The sequence below is a fragment of the Rutilus rutilus genome, assembly GCF_951802725.1.
Source record: "Rutilus rutilus genome assembly, chromosome: 4".
In the NCBI taxonomy this organism is placed as follows: Eukaryota; Metazoa; Chordata; class Actinopteri; order Cypriniformes; family Leuciscidae; genus Rutilus; species Rutilus rutilus.
In genome coordinates this window covers 26614102-26641596 of record NC_140212.1, presented here as the reverse complement: position 1 = coordinate 26641596, position 27495 = coordinate 26614102, and the positions used below count along the sequence as shown (strand labels likewise).

The 27495-nt window shown below is 37.1% G+C and overlaps 1 protein-coding gene across 1 annotated transcript; it reads left to right on the top strand.

Annotated features, from left to right (window-relative positions):
* Positions 1-7924: 7924 nt before the first annotated feature.
* LOC311289966 (uncharacterized protein) lies at positions 7925-12598 on the top strand. The gene is made up of 11 exons (XM_084408239.1): positions 7925-8518; positions 8627-8929; positions 9022-9081; positions 9175-9225; positions 9335-9406; positions 9510-9587; positions 9687-9806; positions 10705-10788; positions 10930-11150; positions 11318-11477; positions 11569-12598. The coding sequence occupies exons 1-11, from the start codon at positions 8323-8325 to the stop codon at positions 11712-11714; spliced, it is 1491 nt and encodes a 496-aa protein (XP_084264365.1). The 5' UTR covers positions 7925-8322; the 3' UTR covers positions 11715-12598.
* Positions 12599-27495: the final 14897 nt, after the last annotated feature.

The following is a 27495-nucleotide window of genomic DNA, read 5'->3' as shown; positions in this document are numbered from 1 at the left end:
TACATCTTTAAGATTAAAAATGCAGACATCTGAATATACTACTAATAAACTTACTTTGGATCCAAGTTATATGATTAGACTTGTACTTACTGTGACATATCCAGCCCATTACTGTATGTCTGGAGAAATTGACTCCAAAACTGCAACTGATTAGACTATTATCATTTTGAAAAGTGACAACAGTAGATATTATTAAATATTACAGATTATGCTGTATGAGTCCAAGAGCTTATTTTTTCACCATGTACGATTTGAGTAAAATATACTGAATATATCATGCTTTGGTGTAGACAAGATTTGTTGCTAACCTTGACTCCATACTATGTACTTACCTTCTTCCTCCAATATTAGATTTGACTAGATACTTACATATTCTCCACAATTCTCCAAGTCTGTGATACACAAAGAGCATGTTAGTATAATCCACGTTACCCATAAGGCTACATTTTATTTTATTAATATGAACGTACTGATATACTAATGGTATGAATTTGTAAAGCTGCACACAATTCATGTTACATCACGTGGGCCAATGGTTTCCCCATATAAATATATATATATATATATATAAGAATCTTAATTCATTTTTCTGCGCATGCTGTAAAATGTAATAAAAGCTGATAGTGATGATACAAGAGACCAGAAATAGCTGTTTTCTCAGGACAAAAAAAAATGTGTATGGAAGGAAGGCCAAAACATAGATTAAAAAAAAACGTTTCAAAAGTATCTGGATTAATGTAGACGTAGCCCCTCTCGCATACACACTACCACTCACTCATAACATTCTGTTGCATACACAGTCTTTCTTGCAAACTCCCTCGACAAACATGATCTGCCAATTTCCGCTATTCTGATATTAGTAGTCTGTTTCATTACTTAAGTTTTTTTTTTTTTTTTGACAGATGCCTTTTCAAGATAAACCCCAAGAGATCGAAAGTGGAGAAGAGCACTTCAAGAAAGCAGCTGATGGTCAGTCCACAGCATGTCAAACTACGCTCCTGAGTACTTTTTGTTATCTGTGGACCAAGTCATAGTTAACAGCCACATCACCAGGTTGATGTTTGCCTCATACAACTGCTTGAACATTTCATACCCAGCAGACCAAGGAGCAACCCTGGAGTTCTCGCAAAGGTAAAAAGCAACAATGTCAGTCAACAACTAGGGCTGGGACCAGAGGTGGCGCCAGCCGATTTTGCCGGGGCTTCAGCCCCGAATGTTTTGAGTGTAGCCCCGAATGTTTTGTCACTAATGCAATCAATACATCTAGCCTAAATGATCGTTCATGACATTCTTTTAACTATAAGCAACTCAATTTGTCTAGATCTGTAATATTTTTTCCTTTGTATAATGAACTTGTCTTTGTTTTAAATTATATTGTATTTTTATTGTGAGTGCATGTGAACTGCTGCGCAGTCGTGTGATTTAGTCAGCTTGATAATTCATAAGTATAAATATATATTTATAAGTTGATGAGTTGATGAATTTATAATATTTGTATGGTCCTCGAATGTGTTTGAATATTTCACCTGTCAAATAATTTATGCTACTGCCCACTGACATGCTTTTAAAGCTATTGTTATCCAATTTTTTTGGCCTTCAAACACCTTAAAATGCACAGATGTAGGTCCGAGAAATCCAAATTTTCTCGGGGGAGCATACCCCCCAACCCCCTAACTACCTCATATTTGAATGTGCATGTCTGTGAGGTAATGTGGGCTGGTGTGGCTACAGTGCCAGGGCTGAATTTTTAAATCATTTAAAGGGTATAATCAAAGCAAAAACCAAGAAACGTACTTTCTTTTCCGATAAAATTTTCCCAGCATGGTGTCGGTTTCTGAATTTAGACAGGAGGATGTCTCAGCCTTTTTGGCCTTCTTTCTGGCTTTCTCATAATCTGCTACAGAACAATAAACTCTGTGCTAGGGATATTGTCAATATTCTATAATATGGTGCTTGGTATCGTTGGAAAGGGGACCTTTTAGGCTTTCATTTAAGCCCAGTACTGAATCTGTCTGACAAACACAGAGGTCACATGACTTCTTTAAACCAAAAATAACACACATTTTTTCACAATTTCCGCCTAAACTGTATGCTTTCTTTTATCCCTGTGGCATGAAAGAACACCACGGACACAAAACTCAACAACTTCAATACTCAAGGCACTCTGATGACTCAGAAAATGTATAATATACCCATACTATTTATTTGTGAGAGCCTTAAATTAGACTTGTGTAGCCAGCACAAGTCTTCAAAATAGAATAGAGCCAATAGAATGGACAAATAGAATACCCTATTAGTCCAGGGCAAAATGGCCTATTTATTCATGTACAGTTGTAATAAAAAGTAATTGTTTCAATAGTGTAGTCAATGGTGTTGTAAACATAACACTTGTAAGTGGTTTAACAAAATGTTTCTATCATGTATTTTGATATTCACCCACTTTTAGTCAGAATATCAGAAAGTAGCTCATGCACGGAATGTTGATGGATTTTGACAGTTTGACAAGGTTTTGTCAGTTTTGTGAGAAGATTGTTGGTTCAGTTGACTGGTTATAACAACACTACCAACTATGCCATCTTCAATCAACTTCCATTGAGTTCCAGGGGTATTAAATGTAAGTACAAAATACTTTTTCTCTTGTGCTTATGAATTGGTGGGGAAAAGTAGCAGTAGCTAATGTAAGCTTGGTGTTTTTAGCAGGCTAGCTAGCTTGCAGGTTAAACAGTGTAACAGTAACTGCTACAGTGCAGTCAGGGCTCTCAAGTGTCACGTGACAGTCACTCATTTCGGTCTTTTGTCACGCCCTCTCGCCACACATTGTATTTCTCACGCGGAAAAACTATTATCATAGTTGCACAGATGCTGTTGCTAATATATTTAATATGCCGCAGCGCCTAAAATGTCTCTGGCCGCGCCAGTCTCATTATGGAACCGGCAGGAATCAATCGCTGTAAAAATCTATTATTGTCTATCCATTATAAAAGTGCATCTATCCATTATCCATTATAAAAGTGCATCTATCCATCATAAAAGTCCATCTATCCATTATAAAAGTCCATCTATCCATTATAAAAGTGCATCTCTCCATTATAAAAGTGCATCTATCCATTATAAAAGTGCATCTATCCATCATAAAAGTGCATCTATCCATCATAAAAGTGCATCTCTCCATCATAAAAGTGCATCTGTCCATCATAAAAGTGCATCTATCCATCATAAAAGTGCATCTATCCTTCATAAAAGTGCATCTATCCATTATAAAAGTCCATCTATCCATCATAAAAGTGCATCTATCCATATCCATCATAAAAGTGCATCTATCCATTATAAAAGTCCATCTATACATCATAAAAGTGCATCTATCCATCATAAAAGTCCATCTATCCATTATAAAAGTGCATCTATCATTATAAAAGAGCATCTATCCATTATAAAAGTGCATCTATCCATCATAAAAGTGCATCTATCCATCATAAAAGTGCATCTCTCCATCATAAAAGTGCATCTGTCCATCATAAAAGTGCATCTATCCATCATAAAAGTGCATCTATCCATTATAAAGGTGCATCTATCCATTATAAAAGTGCATCTATCCATCATAAAAGTGCATCTCTCCATCATAAAAGTGCATCTGTCCATCATAAAAGTGCATCTATCCATCATAAAAGTGCATCTATCCATTATAAAGGTGCATCTATCCATCATAAAAGAGCATCTGTCCATCATAAAAGAGCATCTATACATTATAAAAGTGCATCTATCCATCATAAAAGTGCATCTATCCATCATAAAAGTGCATCTCTCCATCATAAAAGTGCATCTATCCATCATAAAAGTGCATCTATCCATTATAAAGGTGCATCTATCCATTATAAAAGTGCATCTATCCATCATAAAAGTGCATCTCTCCATCATAAAAGTGCATCTGTCCATCATAAAAGTGCATCTATCCATCATAAAAGTGCATCTATCCATTATAAAGGTGCATCTATCCATCATAAAAGTGCATCTCTCCATCATAAAAGTGCATCTGTCCATCATAAAAGTGCATCTATCCATCATAAAAGTGCATCTATCCATCATAAAAGTGCATCTATCCATTATAAAAGTGCATCTATCCATCATAAAAGTGCATCTCTCCATCATAAAAGTGCATCTGTCCATCATAAAAGAGCATCTATTCATCATAAAAGTGCATCTATCCATCATAAAAGTCCATCTATCCATTATAAAAGTGCATCTATCATTATAAAAGAGCATCTATCCATTATAAAAGTGCATCTATCCATCATAAAAGTGCATCTATCCATCATAAAAGTGCATCTATCCATTATAAAAGTCCATCTATCCATCATAAAAGTGCATCTATCCATCATAAAAGTCCATCTATCCATTATAAAAGTGCATCTATCCATCATAAAAGTGCATCTCTTCATCATAAAAGTGCATGTCTTCATGTTCATTTAATGAAGTATACTTAAGTAATTTTCAAGTATATTTTTTAAGTATACTTTATGTAGTAAGTATACTAATATCAATGTGTACTTGTAGTAAACTTGTGTACTATTTCAATACTGCTTGGGACTAAATTGGCCCACTTTTAGTATTTTTAGTATTTGTAAGAGTAGTAAACTAAGTACACAACTAGGTTTCTCATTTGTAATGCATCTGTACTACAAGTGAACGTATAAGTATACTAGTAGTTTACTATTTTAATACAAGTAATAATTTTTTTAGTTTATGAAAGTACACACTGATGTGTACTCTCAGTAAACTACTAGTTTCGTAGTTTATACTGCAAGTATACTCTCAAGTTTTCTTTAAGTGAACATAACATTATACTTATAGTTTACTATTTATATATTATTTTTGCACTTGAAAAATACCTTTAACTGTACTTGAATTTTAAAAACATGTTATTAGCTTCATGCATCTTTTTTTAATCAACACTTGAATGTCAGTAAGTTTCATAAAGAAAGGCAACATTTTAAACAAAAAAGTAGAATTAGAGTAAATTGCTATACACTACCAGTGGACTAGCCTACACAAAAATTCAGATATGCAGAATTAGAAACATATCTGTTTTATACCAATATTCTAATCAATATTTTCACACAATGTAAGTTTCATAAGACTGTATATGAAAAACTATGTAAAAAAAAAAGTATATTTAATTGACTACTCAATCAAAAGAGTTAACACAACTACAAGACAAGTATACTTTGAATTCTTAATTATTCTTTTAACTATATCTGGATCAAAAGATTGAGTTCAAGTACAGGCCAAATATACCTGGGCCCGTATTCATAAAGAATCTTAATGCAAAGAGTAGCTCCTAGTGACAAAATTCTAAGAAAATTCTTAGAAATGTGGGCGTTTACTCTTAAAATTAAAGAAAAAATCCCAGTAAAGAAAAAAGTAATTCAGAAAGCATCTTAACCCTTAAAAGAGGTCTTAAGGTCAAAATTGTTAGGAGTACGGACGAGAACTTTTCAGAGGCTGAAGAGTTTCTTTAGCAGAAGAGAACATGGCAGAAAGACGAAGGAGAAGAAATGTGTTGCAGACAATGGATGACAGTGAGTTAATAAGACGCTATAGATTAGATCATGCAGGGATCATGTTTGTGACTGATCTTATTAGAGACGCGCTAACATCTCCGACACAGCGCAGAAATGCCATAGCGCCAGAAATGAAAGTAATCACTACATTACGATATTTGGCAACTGGGAAAATGCAACAATGCAGCAGTGTGTAATGTACACAGTCGCATGTAATTTCGAAGTGAAGGCTTAGAATAGACCCTATACTTAAAATCACTCTTTTTTTCCTTCTTGGACAACCAACCAATCACAGTCTTCAAAAGATTGTGTCATACATAGCAACGGGGTCAGCCCCGCCTCCTCACTAAGATGAAAGTTTTTGTCTTTTCCTTGCTCAGAGTTGCTCTCAGATTGGCCCCGAATCGCTCTTAAGCTAAGACTCCTATGTAAAAGTTTTTAAGCTACCCAGCTAGCAAAAAATATCCGCACGGCTTCTTTTTGCCGCCGGCCCTAAGCTGTCGACTATAGGTGCGGGGATGAAACGTTTGCCGCCGAATACTTCACTCCCATTTTTTGCGAGATTTTTTTTTTTTTTTTTTAAAGCCATTAGGGTTTATTCTTGACTCTTGATTCCATGATAAGGTAAGGTTTAGGAAATGACATTTAAATTACTTTAAGACTCTGAAGCGATAGAGTAGCCTAATAGGCTATATGTAAAATTATTTTATGCACTTAGGTGAAAATTGTTTACATTTCTTTGATTTATGCACAATTGAGACATGCATAAACCAAAAATAATTCCTTTTGTAAAACTTACTTGGCAATAAATATCTTTCTGATTCTGATTAGGTTTTAAAATAGATATTTAATTCATGGTATGAACAATTTAGCTGAATAAATTGATGAAGTTAGACTTTTCACTAATGCCTGGCTAAATCAGTGAACAGTGAAAGACATCTGCAACATGGCCAAAATCTTGGGTAGGTCTATACTTTATAATTTTTTGCAACCATGGTAATAGCCTATCATAAACAGGAAAATCTCTGTTTTGACCTGATCAGAAGGATAAACTAAAATCTAAAATCTCCTCTGGTTTCACAGCTGCACTGGCAGATTTATGAAATATTTAGAAATATTTTGTCTTTCTGCCATTCCAGGAAATGTCGTTTTATGTCTTTCATTTTTTTCCAACCTCGATTTTTTTTTTTTTTTTTTTTTTACTTTTTACATGTATAAGGGATTCATTTGCAATTGCGACCTGTACAAATGTTTAAGACAGTGAGTGTCTTAAAAAAAATCTAAACACATTATAAATGTTAGAAATGTATAGGTTTTCACCATTGCTGTGTTCAGGATTTTTTGGGGCGGAGCTAAAACGTTGGCTCGATGACGCACTGGAGCCACTGAGCTCCTGGCCCCTCCCCAAACAACATAACTAGAGCACACATTCGCATCAGGTCGCCGCTCAATCGCGAGTTTCTGTGGACTACCATCGTTTAAGTAAGTACATGTTTCCTTAACGCAATATTAGGTTTACGTTGTTTTTAGTGTATCTTTGTAAAATCTGTAGTCATCTTTGTTCTTGCCTTACTAGTCAAGCTAAAGTAAGGCTAAAGTAAGTTAGCCTTGTTTACAAAGTTGCCGCCATGTTACAATTAACTTTCTGTAATAGCTACTTTGTTTCTTCCAGGCGTTGAGTTTTTCTTATACGTATGTTTATACGAGTGTGAGTACGTATGTGTTTTAAGTTAGTTTTGGTCAGTCAAATTAACTACCTAAACAGTTACTTGTATGGACAATTATGCCGCCGCCCATGTGGTAATGTGGTTCCAGCAGTAGGTAGCAAAATCTACGACAAGACTGATCAGTATAACTTGTGTTGTTTTCTAACTAAACCGAATGATGATACCAGTAACGTTAGGTTGTTTTCATTTGTTTGTTCCGACACGCACGCTGCTAGTCTAGTTCAGAGTGTTAGCTAACACATGCTGTTTCGCCTTTTTTACACTGTTCAAGCTTGTTGAAATGTGTCTAGCTTCAGTACGTAGCCAAAGCTTTACATCTAGTGTTTTCTTACAAAACTAACGTTGTATATAGGTTGTTTAAATGATTTTGTTTGTCTGAACAAGTAGCTGCTAGTCCAGTAGCTAGAGTGGCTAGCAATTGTTAGCTAACACATGCTGTTTTGCCTTTGTTACAGTAACTTACACACTGAGGTTAAGCAATGTTGCTAGTTACGTTACATGTAGAAATGTAACTAGCTACAGTAGGTATCCAAAGCTTTACATCTAGAAAGACTTAAGTATAACTTAAATTTGGTGTTTTCTAACAAAGCAGAATGATATAGGTTGTTTAAATTATTTTGTTTGTCAGATCAAAGTATGCTGCTAGTTCAGTTCACAATGTAGCTACAGTGACTAGCAAGTGTTAGCTAGCACGTGCTGTGTTGCTACTGTACTTCTAGGATTTAAGGGGATTATGATGAGTTATATTTATCTGAAGTGCTGTACTTTTTATGTTTGAGGACAGTGCTGTTCACTTGAAACACTACACTGAATGAGTACATTTTATTTTTTAACAATTTCACTGTTCCACGTTTGGCTGATCTTTTTTCTTTTCTTTTTTTCTACAGCACTACTGTATATTCCTAACGTTAACAATGTGGTTTTGTTCACATTTTCTTGCAGATACCTTGACCGGAGCATAACTGGTTAACTTCACACAAGAGACCTACTGTTGGACAATCGTTTTGGCTTTAAAGGTAAATGCATTGTTAGTTACAATGTCTAGTTACTGGGCCAAAAGGAGACGAATATTGAAAGGAGTTGAGAGGGACAAACAGGAAATTGCAGCTGCAAACGATGCTCTACTTGCTGTTAACCTCCGCAAAAAAGACAAAGGCAACAATTTAGCCATCCGCTGCACGCCTCCACACAGCACCTGGGAGAAACATCATTTTAAGTTTATGAAGGGAGCAGGTAAATGGGTCTGACTTGTGCATTTGATTTTTCCTGCATTTCATCTGTGTATTTTCTTTGTCTGTTTATGGTGGATAACTGACTTTCATTCATTATTCCCTGCTCTAGAATCTTGGCAAGAGGCGATGAGATATTTGGTGCGCTTCCAAACAGGTTCTAGCGTTGAAACGACGGACGATGACAAGAAGAGAAAGAGAATCTCAAATTCCAAGTACAGACCCCAGGTCTCTTCTGATGAAGAGGAGTCTAGTCTTCCAGATGCACCAGCAGTGCTGGTGTTTGGACAACCTCTTTTGAGCTTTGAAAACATTGTTCCTGGTAACAAGGTTTCAGTGCTGCCCGATGCTCCAGAAGTTGCATCGATTCCAGAAAACCAGGAAAATGTTGTGCCATCTGTAGACTTCAGAGGTGGTATGTAAAATTGCTGTGATGCTTGATTTGTGATCCTGCCACTAAACTATACCCTTTGTTAGATTTTCAAATTTCTGTTTCCTCTTTCTCAGAACCAGGTTTCTCCCCAGAAATCCAGACTCCACTTCACAGAGCCAAGAGTTTGAGTACAAGTAAGTGATGTTATTTGAGACGTTTTTTGTCTTGGAAACTATTGCTTCTATTTAAGATAAGGAATCCTTTAATCATAATCTGTTTTTCATTAGGACACTTGACTGGTTACTCGCCGCAGCAGTTTCTGGATGAAAGGTGTCGAGGTGTGTTGTACATTCCATTAGCATTGCACAGTTCAATTATAGTTTCATTAATATACTGAATATGCAATACTCTGCACTGAAGTTAAAGCTGTTATGTTTGCTCTTCCAGCTCGTCAAGTATTAAGCTTTACACCCCCAGCAGCAAATTTACCCTGGCAGCATATGGGTGAAAACGCTGGAGGTATGTAATATGTTGCGCTAAACTAAGTGTTCCATTTTAAGTCCAATTCATTAAATGTATGCAATAACTTCAAACAAATTTTTACGTCAATGATTATCAATAGGAGAAAGTCTTCGCTCTGTAATTGGCCCTTGGACTCCCCTGGCATCTCGTGTACAGCATGAAGTTTTCAGCTATGAAGGTATATTTTAGGCCTGTCTTAGTGTCCAGTGTTTTAAAAGTATTGAAAATAGTGCCTTTAGGTGTTTTTTTTTTTTTTTTTTTTTTTTTTTTAATGTAGATTTCCAGAGACTCCAGAATGAAAAACAAGCCGTGATGGATGAGAACCAAGCCCTTAGGGAGGAGAACCAAGCTCTGAGGGAGGAGAACCAAGCTCTGAGGGAAAGCACTGCACGAGCAGGTAAGAACATGCACAAAAAAGTCAAACTTAGGAAAGAGTACGTGATGTACAGTGCTATGCATAAGTTTAGGCAACCATGCTAAAGTTGACTAAAAAGAGGAATAAAAAATCATATTTTGCAAATTTAACTTAATGCCTTATTTTAAAAAATTAGGAAAAATCCAACCTTTAAGGACACCAATTTTCTTTGTGAATGAATAATGTATCGTAAATAAATAAATGTTCTTCCTTAAAAAACAGGGTGCATAAGTTTGGGCACCACTATGTTAAATTCCCATAGAGGCAGGCAGATTTTTTTTTTTAAGTATTTTTTTTTTTTTTTTTTTAGGATACTATGCATCCTGATAAAGTTCCCTTGGCCTTTGGAATTAAAATAGCCCCACATCATCACATAGCCTTCACCATACCTAGAGATTGGCATGGAGTACTTTCCATAAGATCATCTCTCAATGCAAATCAAACTAGCTATTAGGCTAACTGAAATAAAATCATGCCAATCTCTAGGTATAGTGAAGGCTATGTGATGATGTGGGGCTATTTTAATTCCAAAGGCCAAGGGAACTTTATCAGGATGCATAGTATCCTAAAAAAAAAAAAAAAAAAATACTTAAAAATAAAAATCTGCCTGCCTCTATGGGAATTTAACATAGTGGTGCCCAAACTTATGCACCCTGTTTTTTAAGGAAGAACATTTATTTATTTACGATACATTATTCATTCACAAAGAAAATTGGTGTCCTTAAAGGTTGGATTTTTCCTAATTTTTTAAAATAAGGCATTAAGTTAAATTTGCAAAATATGATTTTTTATTCCTCTTTTTAGTCAACTTTAGCATGGTTGCCTAAACTTATGCATAGCACTGTATGTACAAAATTACCATATGCCTTTCATTTTGTAGCTTCGGATGACAGCGGCTCACTTCAAGAGCAGGTGAAGCAAGTTGGGACAATGTTGAAGACGTTTGCTCGCACTGGGCAATCAGGTACAACTTGCAAACAACACCTGTGGTTGTTGGTTTAATTCCCACTGGGGCCACCTATACATGTAGTAGACCTAGATATAAATGTCATAGTTTAGTAGTTGAGGGACCAGGACTGACTATTATTTTATTTAACCCCTGTAGGTGCAGATCAGACCTTAATGCTGCGACGTCTTGGAGAGTTTGGCGATGTTGTGCGTAGCATGGACAACAAAATGGACACTATGCTGCAACATTTCAGTGCCAATGTGTCTGTTGGAGAGTTATCCCTGCCAGGGGATCTGTTACTCCCCCTAGACACCCAGGAAGATTTGGCGTTGCTTGACAACAGTTTGAGGCAGGATAAAGAGCTCCAGGAACGATTTGTAAGTGTGCTGATTTCGTTTATAACTCCATAGGGTAATCTAAAAAGTAGAATTAAGATTGTACACTGCATATTCTACAGTCTGAATCCACAGCCTGTCACATTTTATATTTATGTATGATAAGCTTCAGAGAAATGTAATTTGTAACACTTTTTTTGGATTTTCAGCTTCGGTTTTTGGCAATCAAATGTGGGAGGGACCTAAAGACAACCGTCTGGCGGATGCTTCAAAGTATCTTCTCTAATCACCTTTCCATCAATACAACCTGGACTGGAGTTGGGGATAAAGCATGTTTTAGAGACATGTTCCTGAAGACCATTGTTCAAAGTAAGTTGGATGTAACAAAAAAAAAAATGTTTAGTAGATGTGAATGGCATTATGCCTTTCAAATGGAATGACAGATCTGTATTTTCTACAGGAGCCATCCGGAAGAACCCGGCAACCCAGGATGCCACTGATGAAGCCGTCCAGGTTAACGTTACGCGTTACCTGAAAGGAGCATCTGACCGTGAAGGCGGAAAAAGGCGCCGCACAGCTGAGAGGGACCCACAGCCGACCCCTTAAACCTAGGCAGACTACTGACACCCCCCAGCATCACTGACAACTGGAACCCTTTCTTTATCCTGCAGTCAGTAACATCAAGACCCCTAAAGAAGCCAGAAGTGTCAGACTGCACTCACCCAATCCACACTGTTCACTGTGGATATTATCATAGTGCTTAACTCTTATTATATTGTTAAATATAGCTTGTAAATCCTTGTGCCACAGGTCAGCATTGCAGTTATATCTGTTCTACTACTGTTTTTACCTCAGTATTTTTTATATATATGTGAAGATGTTTATCACAGATACAAGAGACATCTTGTACCCCAGGTCAGCAATGCCATTATAATGGTCTATTCTACTCCAGAGCTTTATTCTAAATTATTACCACTTATCTTATTGTTAGAAATGGCTTGTAAATGTGATGTTGTACCTGAATTTTTTTTGGTGTCCTGCACATTCTTTGGTACCAGATATACTCATTACTTATGTTTACTGGTAATTCTTTTCATCCCAAAGCTGACCTCTTTATATTATTAACAATTATTGTAAGTGTTATAATTTGCTTGTAAGCTAAGGCTGTTTTTTTTTTTTTTTTTACAATTTAATTGGAAACCTGCATGTTCTTTTGTGTGTGTATATATATATATTTTTTTCTCTCTTTTTTTGTTATTTATATTTCAGTGATCTGACATCATGTTTCAATGACAGTTACTGTACTTTGAAATGTGGAATTAAAACGTCAAATGGAAATTTGTCTGGTTTGATCAATCGTTATTCTTGATAAACTGCATGATATATATGTGGCGACCGATCGCTCGAAAATAGCGTTTGCCTCCGACGGGCCGTGGAAGGGTCGCCTTTGATATAACGGCGGCGGGACGGCGGTTGGCCCGCGGGACGGCCGCGGTAGGAAGGCGGCTGCCGCTGGCGGTGCACCGTCAAACGTGTTTGCGATTACGCCATTCTGACGCTTCCACTGCGGCGCTCCGCCAACTCATTGCTATCTGGGTAAATTAAAGGACAAGTTTGGTATTTTACACTTAGGCTCAATCCCAATTCACCCCTTGCCCCTACCCCTTGGCCCTACCCCTCTGTTTTGCGCGTTCCCGTGAAGGGGTAGGGTTGTCTCAATTCTCTTTTGGTTGGAGGGGTAGGGGTAAGGGGAAGGGCCAGATAGCCCTTGAAACGAAGATTTTTCGGGACCACACTTCAAACGAAGGGGTATGAAAAATGTACCTGCATACACCGGCTACAGAGGCAACATGACTGCCAATAATCATTTTCTTTGTCACATTCAATCTTGTGTTCATATTTACGGTCATGTTCTTCAAAGAAACGGTTGCAAAAAAACGCTAAAGCTCGTTAACAATATGACGCGTGTAAAAAGCAGTTTGAAGCGAAGTGGACGAGCGAATGAGGCGAATTCGTGTCCACCGCGCCGCGCTAAATGTCTCATTCGCGCCGCAAGACCTCCAGACGCGCTTAAACGCTCTATTTGAAATCACTCGCGCCAGACGCTCTATTCACGTTTGGTGTGAACGCGGCAGCATTAGGCGTCGAAGATATCGTCATCTCCGTTGTTTTCTGCGAACTTCAGAAGAAAAATGCAAAAAATAGCTGTAACTCACGCAAGACTACAGCTGACGACGGCATCTTGGAAGTTTGTGATAAACATTGGCGCATCTCCTGTGACGTAGGCGCTAGCGACAATGTATAATGACATGTAACGGTGTAGTAGTGGTGTCCCATTTCTTAAGGGAATATTTTCACCCCTACGCCTTGACACTCTGTTTCAAGGGGCAAGGGTTAGGGGTAGGCGAAGGGTTAAGGGGTAGGCGAAGGGGTATAAAATAGAATTGGGATTGGGCCTTAAAGCCCTGTTTTCAGATCGTTTCTGATGAAATAGAACAGTTAACATTGATATTTGGACACATGCTGCTGGCCCGAGCTGCACTGTAGCAGTTACTGTTACACTGTTTAACCTGCAAGATAGCTAGCCTGCTAAAAACACCAAGCTTACATTAGCTACTGCTACTATTCCCCACCAATTCATAAGCACAAGAGAAAAAGTATTTTGTACTTACATTTAATACCCCTGGAACTCAATGGAAGTTGATTGAAGATGGCATAGTTGGTAGTGTTGTTATAACCAGTCAACTGAACCAACAATCTTCTCACAAAACTGACAAAACCTTGTCAAACTGTCAAAATCCATCAACATTCCGTGCATGAGCTACTTTCTGATATTCTGACTAAAAGTGGGTGAATATCAAAATACATGATAGAAACATTTTGTTAAACCACTTACAAGTGTTATGTTTACAACACCATTGACTACACTATTGAAACAATTACTTTTTATTACAACTGTACATGAATAAATAGGCCATTTGGCCCTGGACTAATAGGGTATTCTATTTGTCCATTCTATTGGCTCTATTCTATTTTGAAGACTTGTGCTGGCTACACAAGTCTAATTTAAAGGTCCCATTCCATGGATTATTTTTATTATTTTATAATGTTTCCAGGGGTGCCCTTATAATGTTAGTATGTTTTTTAGATCAAAAATTGTTATAATTTAGAAATAAAAGGCATATTTCCTAGCCTGATTTCATTCCCTGGTTTGAACACTCTGTTTGAAGGGGCGTGTCTGCTGTGAGACTTCAGTGTAAACGCCCTCTGCTGTGATTGGCTGACATGCTTGCATATGAAATATCTGGCATTACATGTGGAACTATCTGGAAAACTTTTACTATTACAGCTATTATACGGTTTTACTATTACAGCTATCTGGATTAACGAATCATGAGAAGTTTTTTAAGTATTTAGATCTATTACCATCACATAAAAGGTTGCAGTGATGAGCACTGAGCAGATGACAGTCTGTTGATCGCGTGAAAGATCTTATCATTGCAACGCAGTTTCTGCACTATCACTAATGATTTCACCAATGCAAACATGAGGCATATAAATACAGTAAGAGCTTCGTTGTGCAGTGTAACAGCGTCATTGATTTCATAACGAGTTTTGGCAAGTGTCCAGATAAACTCGCGCTGTGTGATTGACAGCTTGGGCGATTGGAAAGGGATTGTTCTTTGATCGCTTTCTGTATATTAATCACAGTTTAAGTAAGATTATTTTCATCCTACTAAGAGAAACGAACGATGTGAAGAGTGATCGCTACTTCCATATTAAATCACTACTTACCGCTTGCTGGAATATAGTTGAAATTGTCCCCTTCGTCAGTATGAAACGCTGAGAGAAGTCTGCTTGATATTATTCCAGGTTAGAAAAACAGTCCGTGGTGAAATGGACAGAGCAAACTAACAACTTCGAATTAAACTTTTGCGGTATCCTATTATAGATAAACATCAACCATCTGTTGACATTTCGCCATCAATACGCCTGTGTTCCTGTGGGCGGAGGTTACGGTTCTAGTGACATCATTAAAGCAGGATGTAGAGGGGTGTAGTCCAATCCAGCCGTTTTTTGTAGTCAACTTCTGTTAAATAAAATATCTCGCTTGGCATTGAACTTTGAGCTTTATAATTTAACAGGTATTATTTATACTCTAACAACAACATTACACACTAACTAAAGTTTGAAACATGGGATCACATAGAACGGGACCTTTAAGGCTCTCACAAATAAATAGTATGGGTATATTATACATTTTCTGAGTCATCAGAGTGCCTTGAGTATTGAAGTTGTTGAGTTTTGTGTCCGTGGTGTTCTTTCATGGATTTCAGGGATAAAATAAAGCATACAGTTTAGGCGGAAATTGTGAAAAAATGTGTGTTATTTTTGGTTTAAAGAAGTCATGTGACCTCTGTGTTTGTCAGACAGATTCAGTACTGGGCTTAAATGAAAGCCTAAAAGGTCCCCTTTCCAACGATACCAAGCACCATATTATAGAATATTGACAATATCCCTGGCATGAGTCTAAACCAGATATACACCAGATTTCAAAAACGGAATTTATCTTAGGGGGTTAGTAACTTCATGAGCTGAAAAAAAGTGATTTCGCTACCACCGCTGCACTGCTATCGTGATTTTTCTAATACTAGGGGTGTATACCTTGCCAAAAAACCCCCGTTGATACCGATGGACCAAATTTGGGGCCCTGGCTAACGGACTATAAAGGAATGTCGGTAACCAAACAGTTAACTGGTCCAAATGACTTCCATAGTAAGAAAAAATATATACTATGGAAGTCAATGGGACCAGTTAACTGTTTGGTTACCGACATTCTTCAAAATATCTTCTTTTGTGTTCAGCAGAAGAAAGAAATTCATACAGGTTTGAAACAACTTGAGGGTGAGTATATGATGACAGAATTTTCATTTTAAAGTGAACTATCCCTTTAAGGTACCCTTAGATACACAAGGTGAAACTAAATATTAAAACATTTAAACTAAGTTTTTTAGACTTTCAACAAATAGTCACAAAGTTCACATCTATTATTGATTAATTAGCAGCTGTCTGTAAATTCCTTGACTTCTAAAGATACACAAATGCTTTAAATAAAGAACAGAATTTAATTTAGCATAATTTTTGCCAAATTGAGCTTTTATTGACATAAACACTTATAATTAACTCTTCCTTGATATCAATTACACCAAAGGTTAGTCAAGACTTGATCAAAATGCTGCATATAATTGGTCAGTTTTGGAAGGCAATGTCTTCCAATGGTAATTATGTAAAAAGAGAAAGTTATTACCCACACTGAAATAGTTTTTATGTAGGCTATATGCAGATCAATATGTTTGACATTCAGTTTACATCAAATCAATGTCATGGTTTAGACGTCAAATTGATATCATATGGACATCACTTTGACATCAATGATTTGTGTATTGATTGATATTTATTGCATATGAATTCTTTCTCAGCCCGACTAGTTCAAATAGCATTTTTCTTAACTGAGGTTGGATTTGTGCATGTGCTGTAAAATTGCTGTGGGTAGACTTTAACAAAAAAAAAAAAAAACAATTTCTGACCGAAATTTACATACCCATGCTGAAATGGAAGCAGTGGAGTGATTATAATTTATTTAGTTATTTACCAAAAATGACACTGATTTGTTGATTAACTTTGTAATTCATTACAATTTCAGAAATGACAAACAAAGTATTGTATATTATCCACATTTCTATTTATTTTTTAGTGATATAATTACCTAAGGGGATTATAATTATTATACATTTGATGAAATAATATAATTGTAACATTACGTTTACAGGGTTACCAGTCAATTGTTATAATATTTAGATGTTTGATGTTAATTTGATGTCTTTTCAACATCCACATTTGAGTTTCAAGTTAACATATTTGTGTGCACTATATGCATGCTGATCAATGTTTATGTTGACACATGTGAATCGAAAAACCTCAAAAGTCTTAGGAGTGACTCACTGAATAATTCAAATTCAAACGTTTGCGCCACTCTAGTCTATTGTCTGGAGGCGCAGGCGCGCAACTGTTTCGCTGTATTTTGGAACTATTTTCGCGGGACAATGACTGTGTCTGACATGTAAGTCACTTTCTGAATATGAACTAATTGTGTAGCCTATTGAAATGCATTTATTAAACATTTGCAACCGTGCAGCTGAAGTGATTTCGGAGCGCAGTAAAATCTTTAGGGGCCCAATGGAAATTGACTAAAAATGTGTTTTCGGGATACAAGGAGAAATTTATAAGCACATTCAGGTATTTTTATGCCGTAAAACATATTTAAAGGTTTTTTTTTTTTTTTTCTGTAGTTGATTTTACTTTTATATTATCTATACTATTTTGTTTCTTTCTGAGGGAGGAATGTGTATTCCACTTATTTCATTTATATTTGAGTTTATGTGTCTTTATTTGTATTTTTTCTGTCTATATTTACACTGTTTGTGTAACTGAAAATGTGTAAATAAAATATATACAAAAAAAAAACATATTTAAAGGAATACTTCACCCAAAATTGTTAATTCTGTCATTGATTACTTAAATGAGAGTCGCAATGCAGACTTAACCACTTTGATGACAAACTTTGGTCAGGCATTTCAGAATATTAAAAACGTCATCCTGTACAATCGCCTGCTGTTTGGTCTAGTTATGCTGTCCCATGTCAAAGTGTCCTATTTTTTTATTGCACATAAGAGGAATTTATTCGGTAAACATGGTTCCATCATAGTTTTTGGCAATGTTTTTTATTTTTTTTATTGGATTTTAAAGTTCATCTAGCCGCATGTCCAAATGGAAACAATATTTTATCAAATGGTGGGTTCATCTTATGCATTAAAGAAAAGATAAGAAATAATTAATTAGAATGGTTAATATTGTGTTAAAATGAAAAATGTGTAAAAAATATAATTACTTCTCCTAAATACCAACTTGCTTTTTAAACCAGTGTAGTTTGGCATCTTTTGTTGATGCAGTACATATGCCAAGTAATTGAGATTTATGTACATTTTTTTGTAGAACTATGTACATTATAGTCTGTTTCTATTTCAGTTGAATCTTTTTGTATTGTTTTTGTTTTGTTTTTTGTTGTTGTTGACAGAATCATTTGAGGTCCATGATGAGGTAGAACTGATTGAATTGAAGCTTCAATATAAATGTAGCAATGGGGTTGCTGCCCATTTCAAGCCAAATGGAAGCAAAACATATTTTGCCTCAATATCAGAAAGCTTGAACAGTTTAACCTCTGCAGCAAGCTCACAAGCTGTGTAGATGCCAATATCTTTAAAGATAATTGGCTCTGTGTACAGTGGGGTCAGATCCAGAAACCTTCTCAGCAGAATGAAAGTTTCTTCTGTGGTGGTGTCATGCAAGATGTTCTCAACCAAGCCAAGTTGTCCACCAATCATCACACAGTTGTCTCCCGTCCTACATTTTATTGTAGCATTTTCAAGTGTGACCCTTTTGTATTGCAGTCTTGATACACCGTCTTGCACTGTTGGTCCATTTGAGTGATTTCCACCGAGTTTGGGTTTATCTGGTGGTTGGAATGTGGACTTGTTCTGTGTGGACTGTCTCTCAACAACACGTGTCATTGGCTGGAGAATGTGTTGTGGTTTTCTGACCTTTCTTTTAAGCTGGCCCAGGAAGTTTTCAAAGCAAAATGCGGACACACAGTCTAAGGGACCAAACCTCCTCACATCATCTGCCAGATGACACAGAGAATGGACATTGTAGACCATCTCCTCAGCCCCATACAAGGTCCCGAACTGTTCAAGGAAGTACCTAATCAGGTTATCTGCATAATTGCAGTAATGGGCACACAGGGTTGGAGAAAACATCAAATATATGCTGATGGACAGTGAAAGAAAGTTGTTGTAAAGTGGCGTCGGGAGAACATCTTTCAGTACTACTGGACCAGTGTACTGGAGTAACTGCCTAAACTCTGTAGCTTTCCAACGATCCAATTCCGAGAGTGACCTTGGCTTTCGCGCAAACTCAGAAGGTATGTGCTTTGACATCCCTACAAGTTTTTCTGAGATGGCTTTTATCTTATGGGAGCTCTGTCTGTATTTTAGGTCGCCTTTGGTCCAGAAGTTAAGCGTCTTCCTTGTCACACCTAGACAAACAACATGCATATAGTCCAGCACAAATTGTGTAACCATTCCCAAATGTAATGTGGTGAGGATTGAGTGACCTCTGTGATGATTTTCATCACGAAGTTCAGCAAATGAATCATCTGTTCTCCGGGTGGCATGTGTTTCGGGAAACGTCATTTTTCGTCCCACATAGGATCCCTCCTGCGTGCAGCGATCGCAACCACTATAGCCTCCATGTCCCTTTGTTTGCTTTAAGAATGATCGCGCTGGAGCATCGCAAATAAAGCAGTCCAGGGACAGATGAAACATCCTCTCATCGATTGTGAACCCTTGTTCCAGAACGGAAACCTCCTCAGCAAAGTCTTTAAGATATAGGTTTGGATTGTGTGGTTTGCTGTTTCCACAAAATAGACCTATAACAAAAGGATCCCTTTCAAAGGGAAGTTTTCCTAAAATTGGCCAAAGTTGCTTCAGAGAGCTTTTAAATAATGGCAGTCCATCTACAATCACCTGCAATTTGATTGTGTCAGTTTGTGACAACAATCCATCTCTCTTTTGGAGCAAATGTTCCAATATTCCAAATTGTGTTGTATGGAAAGATAGGAAGTGAAAATGCAATAACAGTCTCTTTAATTATGAGAGAAAAATCAGTCCAACAGAAATATATACTTCTTCAGATAAATAACAGAAAAGCAGCCGTAAATGCTGACGCTCCAATAACATAAAGCAGAAAGTCTCTCTTTAAACGTAGAAAGCAGCAAACAGTCTGAGAACAGGATCCGGCGGGCTCTAGCCCGCCTGCTGCTGACGAACGCCCAGAGTGCAGAGCAAAAGGTTAGTACCGAACAGATAGGGATAGACCTGTGCCAGGCTGGATGACAGATCCAGCAGGTCGGGAGAACCTCTTGCATGAGTAGTATACGAAATAATCTGGCAAAGAAGCAGGGAAAAGGGGAAGCTAGAAGTAGCAAACATAATTAGAGGGAAGAGAGAACAGGTGTGAGAGAATTAGCGTGATAACAAGTTGCAACTAGAAACAGCTGAGGGTGAGTGAAGGTGCGTGAGGTTAAGTGTGTGTGTGTGTGTGACCAGAAGAGGGAGACAGAGAAGGATACCAGATTCATGACAAAATGGACATATTCCCCACCATCAATTGTTTGCACCTTATGTGAATTTGATGTTTTTATTAAAGTTCTTGTACATTTTGGGAGAGAGGGGATGCGTTTGTTTAAAATTTTAAGTAGGCTGTCAGCTGCATTTTGTGTCACGCCAGACTGTACAACCCATTGACGCAGTTCGTCTGGCAAGTCATCAAAGTTGCCAGTGTCAGGGGTGTCACTGAAAAAATCTTCTTCCTCACTGAAGTTGCAGAGACAGTCAGTGAAACGGTCATCATCATCATCAATGATACTGTCATTGTCAAGGTCAATGTTGTTGTCTGTGTTGTTCTCACAGATCATGTCTTCATCACATGTTGCTTCATTTGGCATAAAAGATTCTTCGGGACTTGCCACTGGAGTTTCAGTGTCATTTATTTGTGGAGTATGGAGCTCCTGAAGTATTTTCTGGACACGCCTCCATTTGGTAACAGAACTCACACCTCCAAATTGAGCCATGTTTCTATAAGACAGGGATGCAAACACATGTATGGTCAAAAAAGAGAGAGGTTATCAAAGCCCTCGCCCCGCGGCAAATTTCCAGATACTTACATAATTGTGATTAATTTAATCCTTTGTAAGTTATTATTTTGCAGTGTAAGATTACAGTTAACACCTTTAAATATTACATAAATGTATTAATATGTATTTTTATTAAACTTAGTGAGTGTATAAATCAGCAGCACAGTAATTTTATAAAATCTAAACATGTTAATAAAAACAAATTACTATTAGTACTCTTATAAAATTCAATCAGGCAATCATACATTTCACCATTTTATATTTATATATTAATGTCAAGAATTCAGACGTGTATATATTTATATAGCCTACACTACACTACACAGAAATATGTGTATAATACGCATCGCGGGTGCAGAATGATGTGCTCAAAGCAACATGGAGTCACAGCGCTGCACAAGTGCGCATTTAAAAGTTCACGGCACAAAGCGAAGAAATGTCGAGCGCACAAATCCTAGTGTCTATCTGTCCAACAGTTTATTGATCATGTAGCTTGTTTCTTCACAGTTTTAAATTCCAGTTATTGTGCGTTTGATGCCGATTCATAGTCCTTGTGATGTGTGTGATCTAACATGCACACGGTAGCGAGTCGTTTAAAAACAGCAACAAACTCCAACAAAATAAAGTCATTTTATGCAAATCCACAGCCTTTTATCTACAGATCAAGCATTATAATGTGAATATATCATATTGGAGAGAGTTTTACCGTGCATCCTGCTGTAACCGGACGAGGCGCGCGCTGTTTGAATACTGAATGGAGAATGATTGACAGCCACAGAGGAGGGAAAACGAGTTTTCGTAAACTTTATTGATGTAAATAGACTTCTGTCCCTCACATTAAGCTATGGAATGGCTTCAGATGACTTTGTCACCCAAACTGACGTGAAAAAAGCGGGAGGCGCCGAAAAGCGCGCTGTTTGCATCCCTGATAAGAATTGAAGCACAATCATTTACATAAAACGTTTTATGTAAACAACATTTTATGTGAATGTATATATCCTCATGGGATCCAGGAATAGAATTGTGTCCTGTGTAGTGGACATAATATTTTAGTGAATTTCTTTGACAATATGTCACAATCTGAATGTCCTGTAAAGTAGGGATAGTTCACTTTAAAATGAAAATTCTGTCATCATATACTCACCCTCAAGTTGTTTCAAACCTGTATTAAGGAAGATATTTTGAAGAATGTCGGTAACCAAACAGTTAACTGGTCCCATTGACTTCTACAGTAAGAACAAAAATATATACTATGGAAGTCAATGGGACCAGTTAACTGTCAGGTTACCGTCATTCTTCAAAATATCTTCCTTTGTGTTCAGCAGAAGAAAGAAATTCATACAGGTTTGAAAAAACTTGAGGGAGAGTAAATGATGACAGCATTTTATTTTAAAGTGAACTATCCCATTAAAGAGCACATTCAGGGATTTTCAAAGATACCAAATGTTTGGAAGTTTCACCCTGACAACAACTCCTTGGTATTTATTTCTCCTTGGAAATTTGATATTATTTTGTGCATATAATTGTAATATTTTTTTTTCTCTTGAAGACTGACCCTACTTTGATAAAGTTAGTTACATAAAAAGTTAGATCATTCTAAGTTATACTGCAATGCTATATTGACAGACATTCATAATATAATATAAAAAATATATAATAATATTTTCAGTTTTTTGTGCGATTGGAAGGCAACTATTTTTTTAAACACTTTTTTTGTGTAAATGTAATATATTGATGATAGCAAACTCTTATCTGTCTTTTCTAGACAAGACTACAATCATGCATGTAGTCCAAAGGTTTCGTGAACTGTAGGCATTCTAATTTAGTAAATGTCTTAAGTTTGAGTTCAAAAGGGTGTAGGACACAACAGGTTAGTTGTCAACAGATCAAAATAATTGTTAATATTGTGTAGTTTAGTACAATTAATGTCAAACCTTTTTCCTTTGTCTTTTTTTGAGAAAAAAAACATGCATGTACTGTACCTGATATATATCCAAACGATTAGATTTAAAATGCTGTCAATCATCTTTTATTCATTTTTTATTCAATATATTTTATTCATCTCAACTTTTTACAACTGGAGAACAAGTAAATTTTAATAAACTTGCTTGGTTTTATTCATTTCAGAGGGCTAACAGCAATATTACAATAATTATAATTACAAACTATTAGCCGTTCTAAAGAGATGAAGTCTATAGTACTCATTTTGCCCATTAGATAGAGCAAAAGTATAAGAAATCACTTGTAAAACTTCTTTTTTTTTTTTCCCGGCCTCCATTATTTTTAATGACAAACAAAAGCCTGAATTAATTTTTAATGTAGGGTACTTACAATACAGTTTAATAAAACAAGTTTGCAAATAAAATTGTGTGACGATTATAATTAAATATTTAACTTTGTTATATCCCAATATTGAAGACATTGGTCAAGTTTCCAGAGTTTAGACATAAAATGAAGGGACAAGTGTATTTGCCACCATATACATTATTTTATTTGTATAAACACTTATTTAGTGCTGTATGAAGAATACAACAAACCTTTTATTTGCAAAACTGCAAGCAAAATAAGCACATTAACTAATATAAATAAACACAAGCTCGGGCAAACTTGGTACTGTCACTAGCAGTGCTTGCTTATTTAGCCCGGCTTCCAGAAATGAAATAGGGACATGTTTTGTGTTTGAGAAAGGTCTTCAACGGGTCATTGAAGCCAATAGTTTAAGGGACCATTTTTCAGTTAAAGCCTTACTTTCCAGTTAGACTAAAATGTAGCTCTTCTTGAGGAAGAACGCATTATCTTGATGTTTTGAGACGAGACTCCTGTTTATAGTTAGAGCCTGGCCAAATCCAACCTTGGAACAGCTGTGTGTCGGTGTGTGTGTTAGTCTTCTTGCTTACAGGTTAAGGAACCACTGGCATTGTTGGAGATTGATTGAGTTGTTGTTCGGGACATGCAGCAACCCAAATCTGAGAACTGGAAGGTCACGACGTGCCTAACTTCAGGGTCCGAGTGTCAGCTGCATAATCGATGGAGATATGCTTTAGTCTATCTGTGTATATATGTGGAAAATTACTATGTTTATCAATTTCTTAGCCAATCAGACTCATTCAACCTGTAAGCAATGACGTAGCTTAGACCTTGGAAATAGTATAACTGCTGTGATCTTTGTAACTGTAAGCGGGGCGGCCTACGAACTCCTGTGTGAGTCTTGAAGCTGACTTCTGCTGATGAAACTGAAAACTATCTTCAGTAAAACTTTTCTTCAATTTTTTATAATTCTGACTCCGGGTCTTCTTTCAAACATCTGGTCCTTGGGTCCTAAACTGTTAACCCCTAACAGAAGTTACTATAAAGGCCACCCATTGTTTTCAAAACACAATTGACCCTTTGCATGGAGTTTGATTGACAGGCGATCTGACCAATCATAATCCGCCATTTTTGTCCGACAAAGCAGTCAGGAGAGTTAGTAGATTAACGTTGGAGGATTTGAACTTGAAAAACGGAGTGTACTGAAGTCTTTCCGCAGTTAAAACAACATTCCCTTCTTATGTTCTCTCATGTTTATTTGATGCTATAAATTAACTAGAAGGAAGAGATGATCGGTTCACAAGCAGCTTTAACTGAGGCTCTACAGCGATCTGTCACCACACATTAAAGAGCCACAAAATGGTATTTATTGTTTAAATTTCTTAAAAAAATTATCAAATTTGAAAGTTGAGACTTTGTTTCATATCAAAAGTAACCTGGTCTGTCCTGTCTTTCAGCGCGTTGTCAGTGCTTTGTCTGTCCTCTCTGCTCTGCGATGTATTTTTCACTGCGTGAGAACATCGTGTGGCATGAGAGCGGCGTAGCTTGTCGGACATAGCAACAGTAACTAAAGGGGGCGGGTCTTTGCGAACGGTCAATTCCTTACAAATCCAACAGTATTATGACGATTTTGAGACAAGCAATCCACTGGGGTCAAAACATGGAATTCACAAGATTGGCTGTCTTTACTTTATCCTGAGAAATCTTCCACCGAAATTCAACTCTGCTGTACTGAACATACACTTAGTTTCTCTCTTCCACTCCCAAGATGTTAAAAAGTATAGATTTAATGCCATCTTAGCACCTTTGATAAATTATGTTCAAATTCTTGAAAGCGACGGATTTATTTGCCTATTTCTTCTGAAAAGGTTTATGGTTCAATTGCGCAGATTTCTGGAGGTAACTTGGGAATAAATGCTCTTCTTGTTTTTACAGAGTTTTTAACAGTCATTACTAATGTCGCTTGATTTTAACTGAAAAATCTGATGCCCAGAATGTTTATAGTGAGTTTACCTGTTCAGCGTGATGACGTTTAATCTCCTCGACAGCCTCTGTAGTCCCATTTAGCCACTTGTTCGAGACACGCAACAGAAAATAAAGAGTGGGGTACAACTGATGTATTTTATGTCATAGAATAATTTGTGTGTTTTGGCCTACAAAGTGATTTCAAACCTGCACCACTCATTTCAATGTACTGTTTATTTTTAACATAGCTTCTGATGTTCATTCATGTTTATTTCATGCTGAGGAAGAGATGATCGGTTTGTGAGCAGCTACAGCAATCTGTGACGCCACATTAAAGATTGTACAAAAATATTTACTGTTTGAATTTTAAGATAAACATGATGGAATTAGAAAATATTTTAGAATCCAGACTAATTCTTATCAATCAAGTAACAAAGCTTATTGTAAGTATTGGACAGTTGGGCAAGAAGCACATAGATCTGAAGGAGAAGGCCTAGGCTGAGGTGTGGAAGGATGCAGCAGTGAGACTGACATCCAGTGTGTGGACATCAATTAACACTGATGCGTACATGGCAGTAACATGCCACTTTGTGACCACAGAGTGGAAGCTCTCATCCATCCTTCTGGGTGTGACCAAGTTCCCCAAGACCCACACAGCAGCTCACAACACAGAGGCAAAAGCCACTCTGATGGGGGAATGGGGTATCTCTGAAAATGTGAGCTGCTTAGTCACTGATGGTGCAGGTGTTGAAACCCATGATTAAGGCCCATGGTCTCAACTTGGGGTGAAGAAGGCCATCGATTCAACCCCTGAGTTAGAAGACCTCTGTAGCTGTGGATGCAAGATCGCGGGTCACTTCAGGTCCAGCACCACAGCCAAGGACAGGCTGTCACAGTTCTAGGACCAGATGGGTAGGCATCAACATAAGATGATTCAGGAAGTGGAAACAAGATGGAACAGCACCTTCTCAATGAGAGCTTCTAGGAGCAGTCCTCCCCACTCTAAGATCAGACCATCACCATTCACAGCTGAAGAGTATAATTATATAAATCAGTGCCTATGGATCTTGGGCCTTTCCACCAAGCCATGGTGGAAAGTCAGAGGAGGAAAGGGTGTCAGTTTCCAAGGTGATCCTAATGATCAGGATGTTGAAAACAGTCATACGAGAGATGAGTACCCAAATGACATCAGAAATAGCCTCACGACTGGCTGCAAACCTGCTCAAGCAATTGAATGAGAGGTTTGTCATGAGCAAAAGAGCTGCCATGCTCTGGCAACACTTTTAGACCCACGTTTTAAAATGGTTGTGTTTAACAACACCTGTACCCAAAATCAAATTTCACAATGTGAAGCAATCATCAAAGGCCTCTAGACCTGAGAGACAATCACCAACACCAGTAACCTCAGCAGCGCCACAAGCTCATCATCAAACATTGTGGTGGTAGACTTATGGAAAACCCTGGACAGCCATTCTAGTGATTCACAGCGAACCAACAGTGCCACTGCACACGCTACCAGTGTAAGTACAGAAGTACCTTGTACATTCTGCCACGTAGTGATGATCCACTTGAATACTGGTTTAGACAGAAGACGGCTTATAAACACCTCCATGACCTGGCTAAACACTACTTGTGTACACCTGCATCATCTGTACCATGTGTGAGAGAGTATTCTCCAGGGCTAGGAGAATAAATCCCCAAAAGGAACCGACTGAACCCCAACACACTGAAACAGATCCTGTTTTTGAATAAAAATACTGAGGCCTTTTTGGTCTACACCCCAAGCACATTCCCTGAAAAAAACAAAAAAACAAATGCGCATTGAAAGCTTCGAGTAATGAACCGTTTTTCGGCACAATTTGATGAAAGCCTCAAACACTTCAGAAAGCCTCGATTTCCCATCAGTTCCTGACTTGAAATATGAAATAAACATGAACATTAACATTAACATGACTTGAAATATGAAATAAACATGAACATTAACATGAACTAAACTCACCAACATAGGTTACACAAACAAAGGTAGACAAAGGAACAATGAAACATGAGGGTAATATAAACAAGGTTTAACCCTCTGGGGTCTGAGGAGTTTTCTGGGCCTGGAGGTGTTCTGACATGCTCTGACATTTGTGTTTATTTCTGTTACTTGTGATATTTTCATGGCTAAAGTCTGATTACACTTTTTTTTACCACAAACTCTGCTACAATTATATATCAGCAGCATGTGTGTAAAAGTTTGTAGTTATGAGATAATGACATTTATGCGTGGTTTGTGAAAATACAAAAAACAATTGTCACTGAAAT

What these genes read in the sequence shown, in the direction of transcription:
- LOC311289966 (XM_084408239.1), top strand. Translation starts at nt 8,323, where the DNA reads ATGTCTAGTTACTGGGCCAAAAGGAGACGAATATTGAAAGGAGTTGAG. An exon ending in ATCTGTAGACTTCAGAGGTG is followed by an intron (nt 8,930 to 9,021) that starts GTATGTAAAATT and finishes CCTCTTTCTCAG; the next exon opens with AACCAGGTTTCTCCCCAGAA. An exon ending in GGAAAGCACTGCACGAGCAG is followed by an intron (nt 9,807 to 10,704) that starts GTAAGAACATGC and finishes TTCATTTTGTAG; the next exon opens with CTTCGGATGACAGCGGCTCA.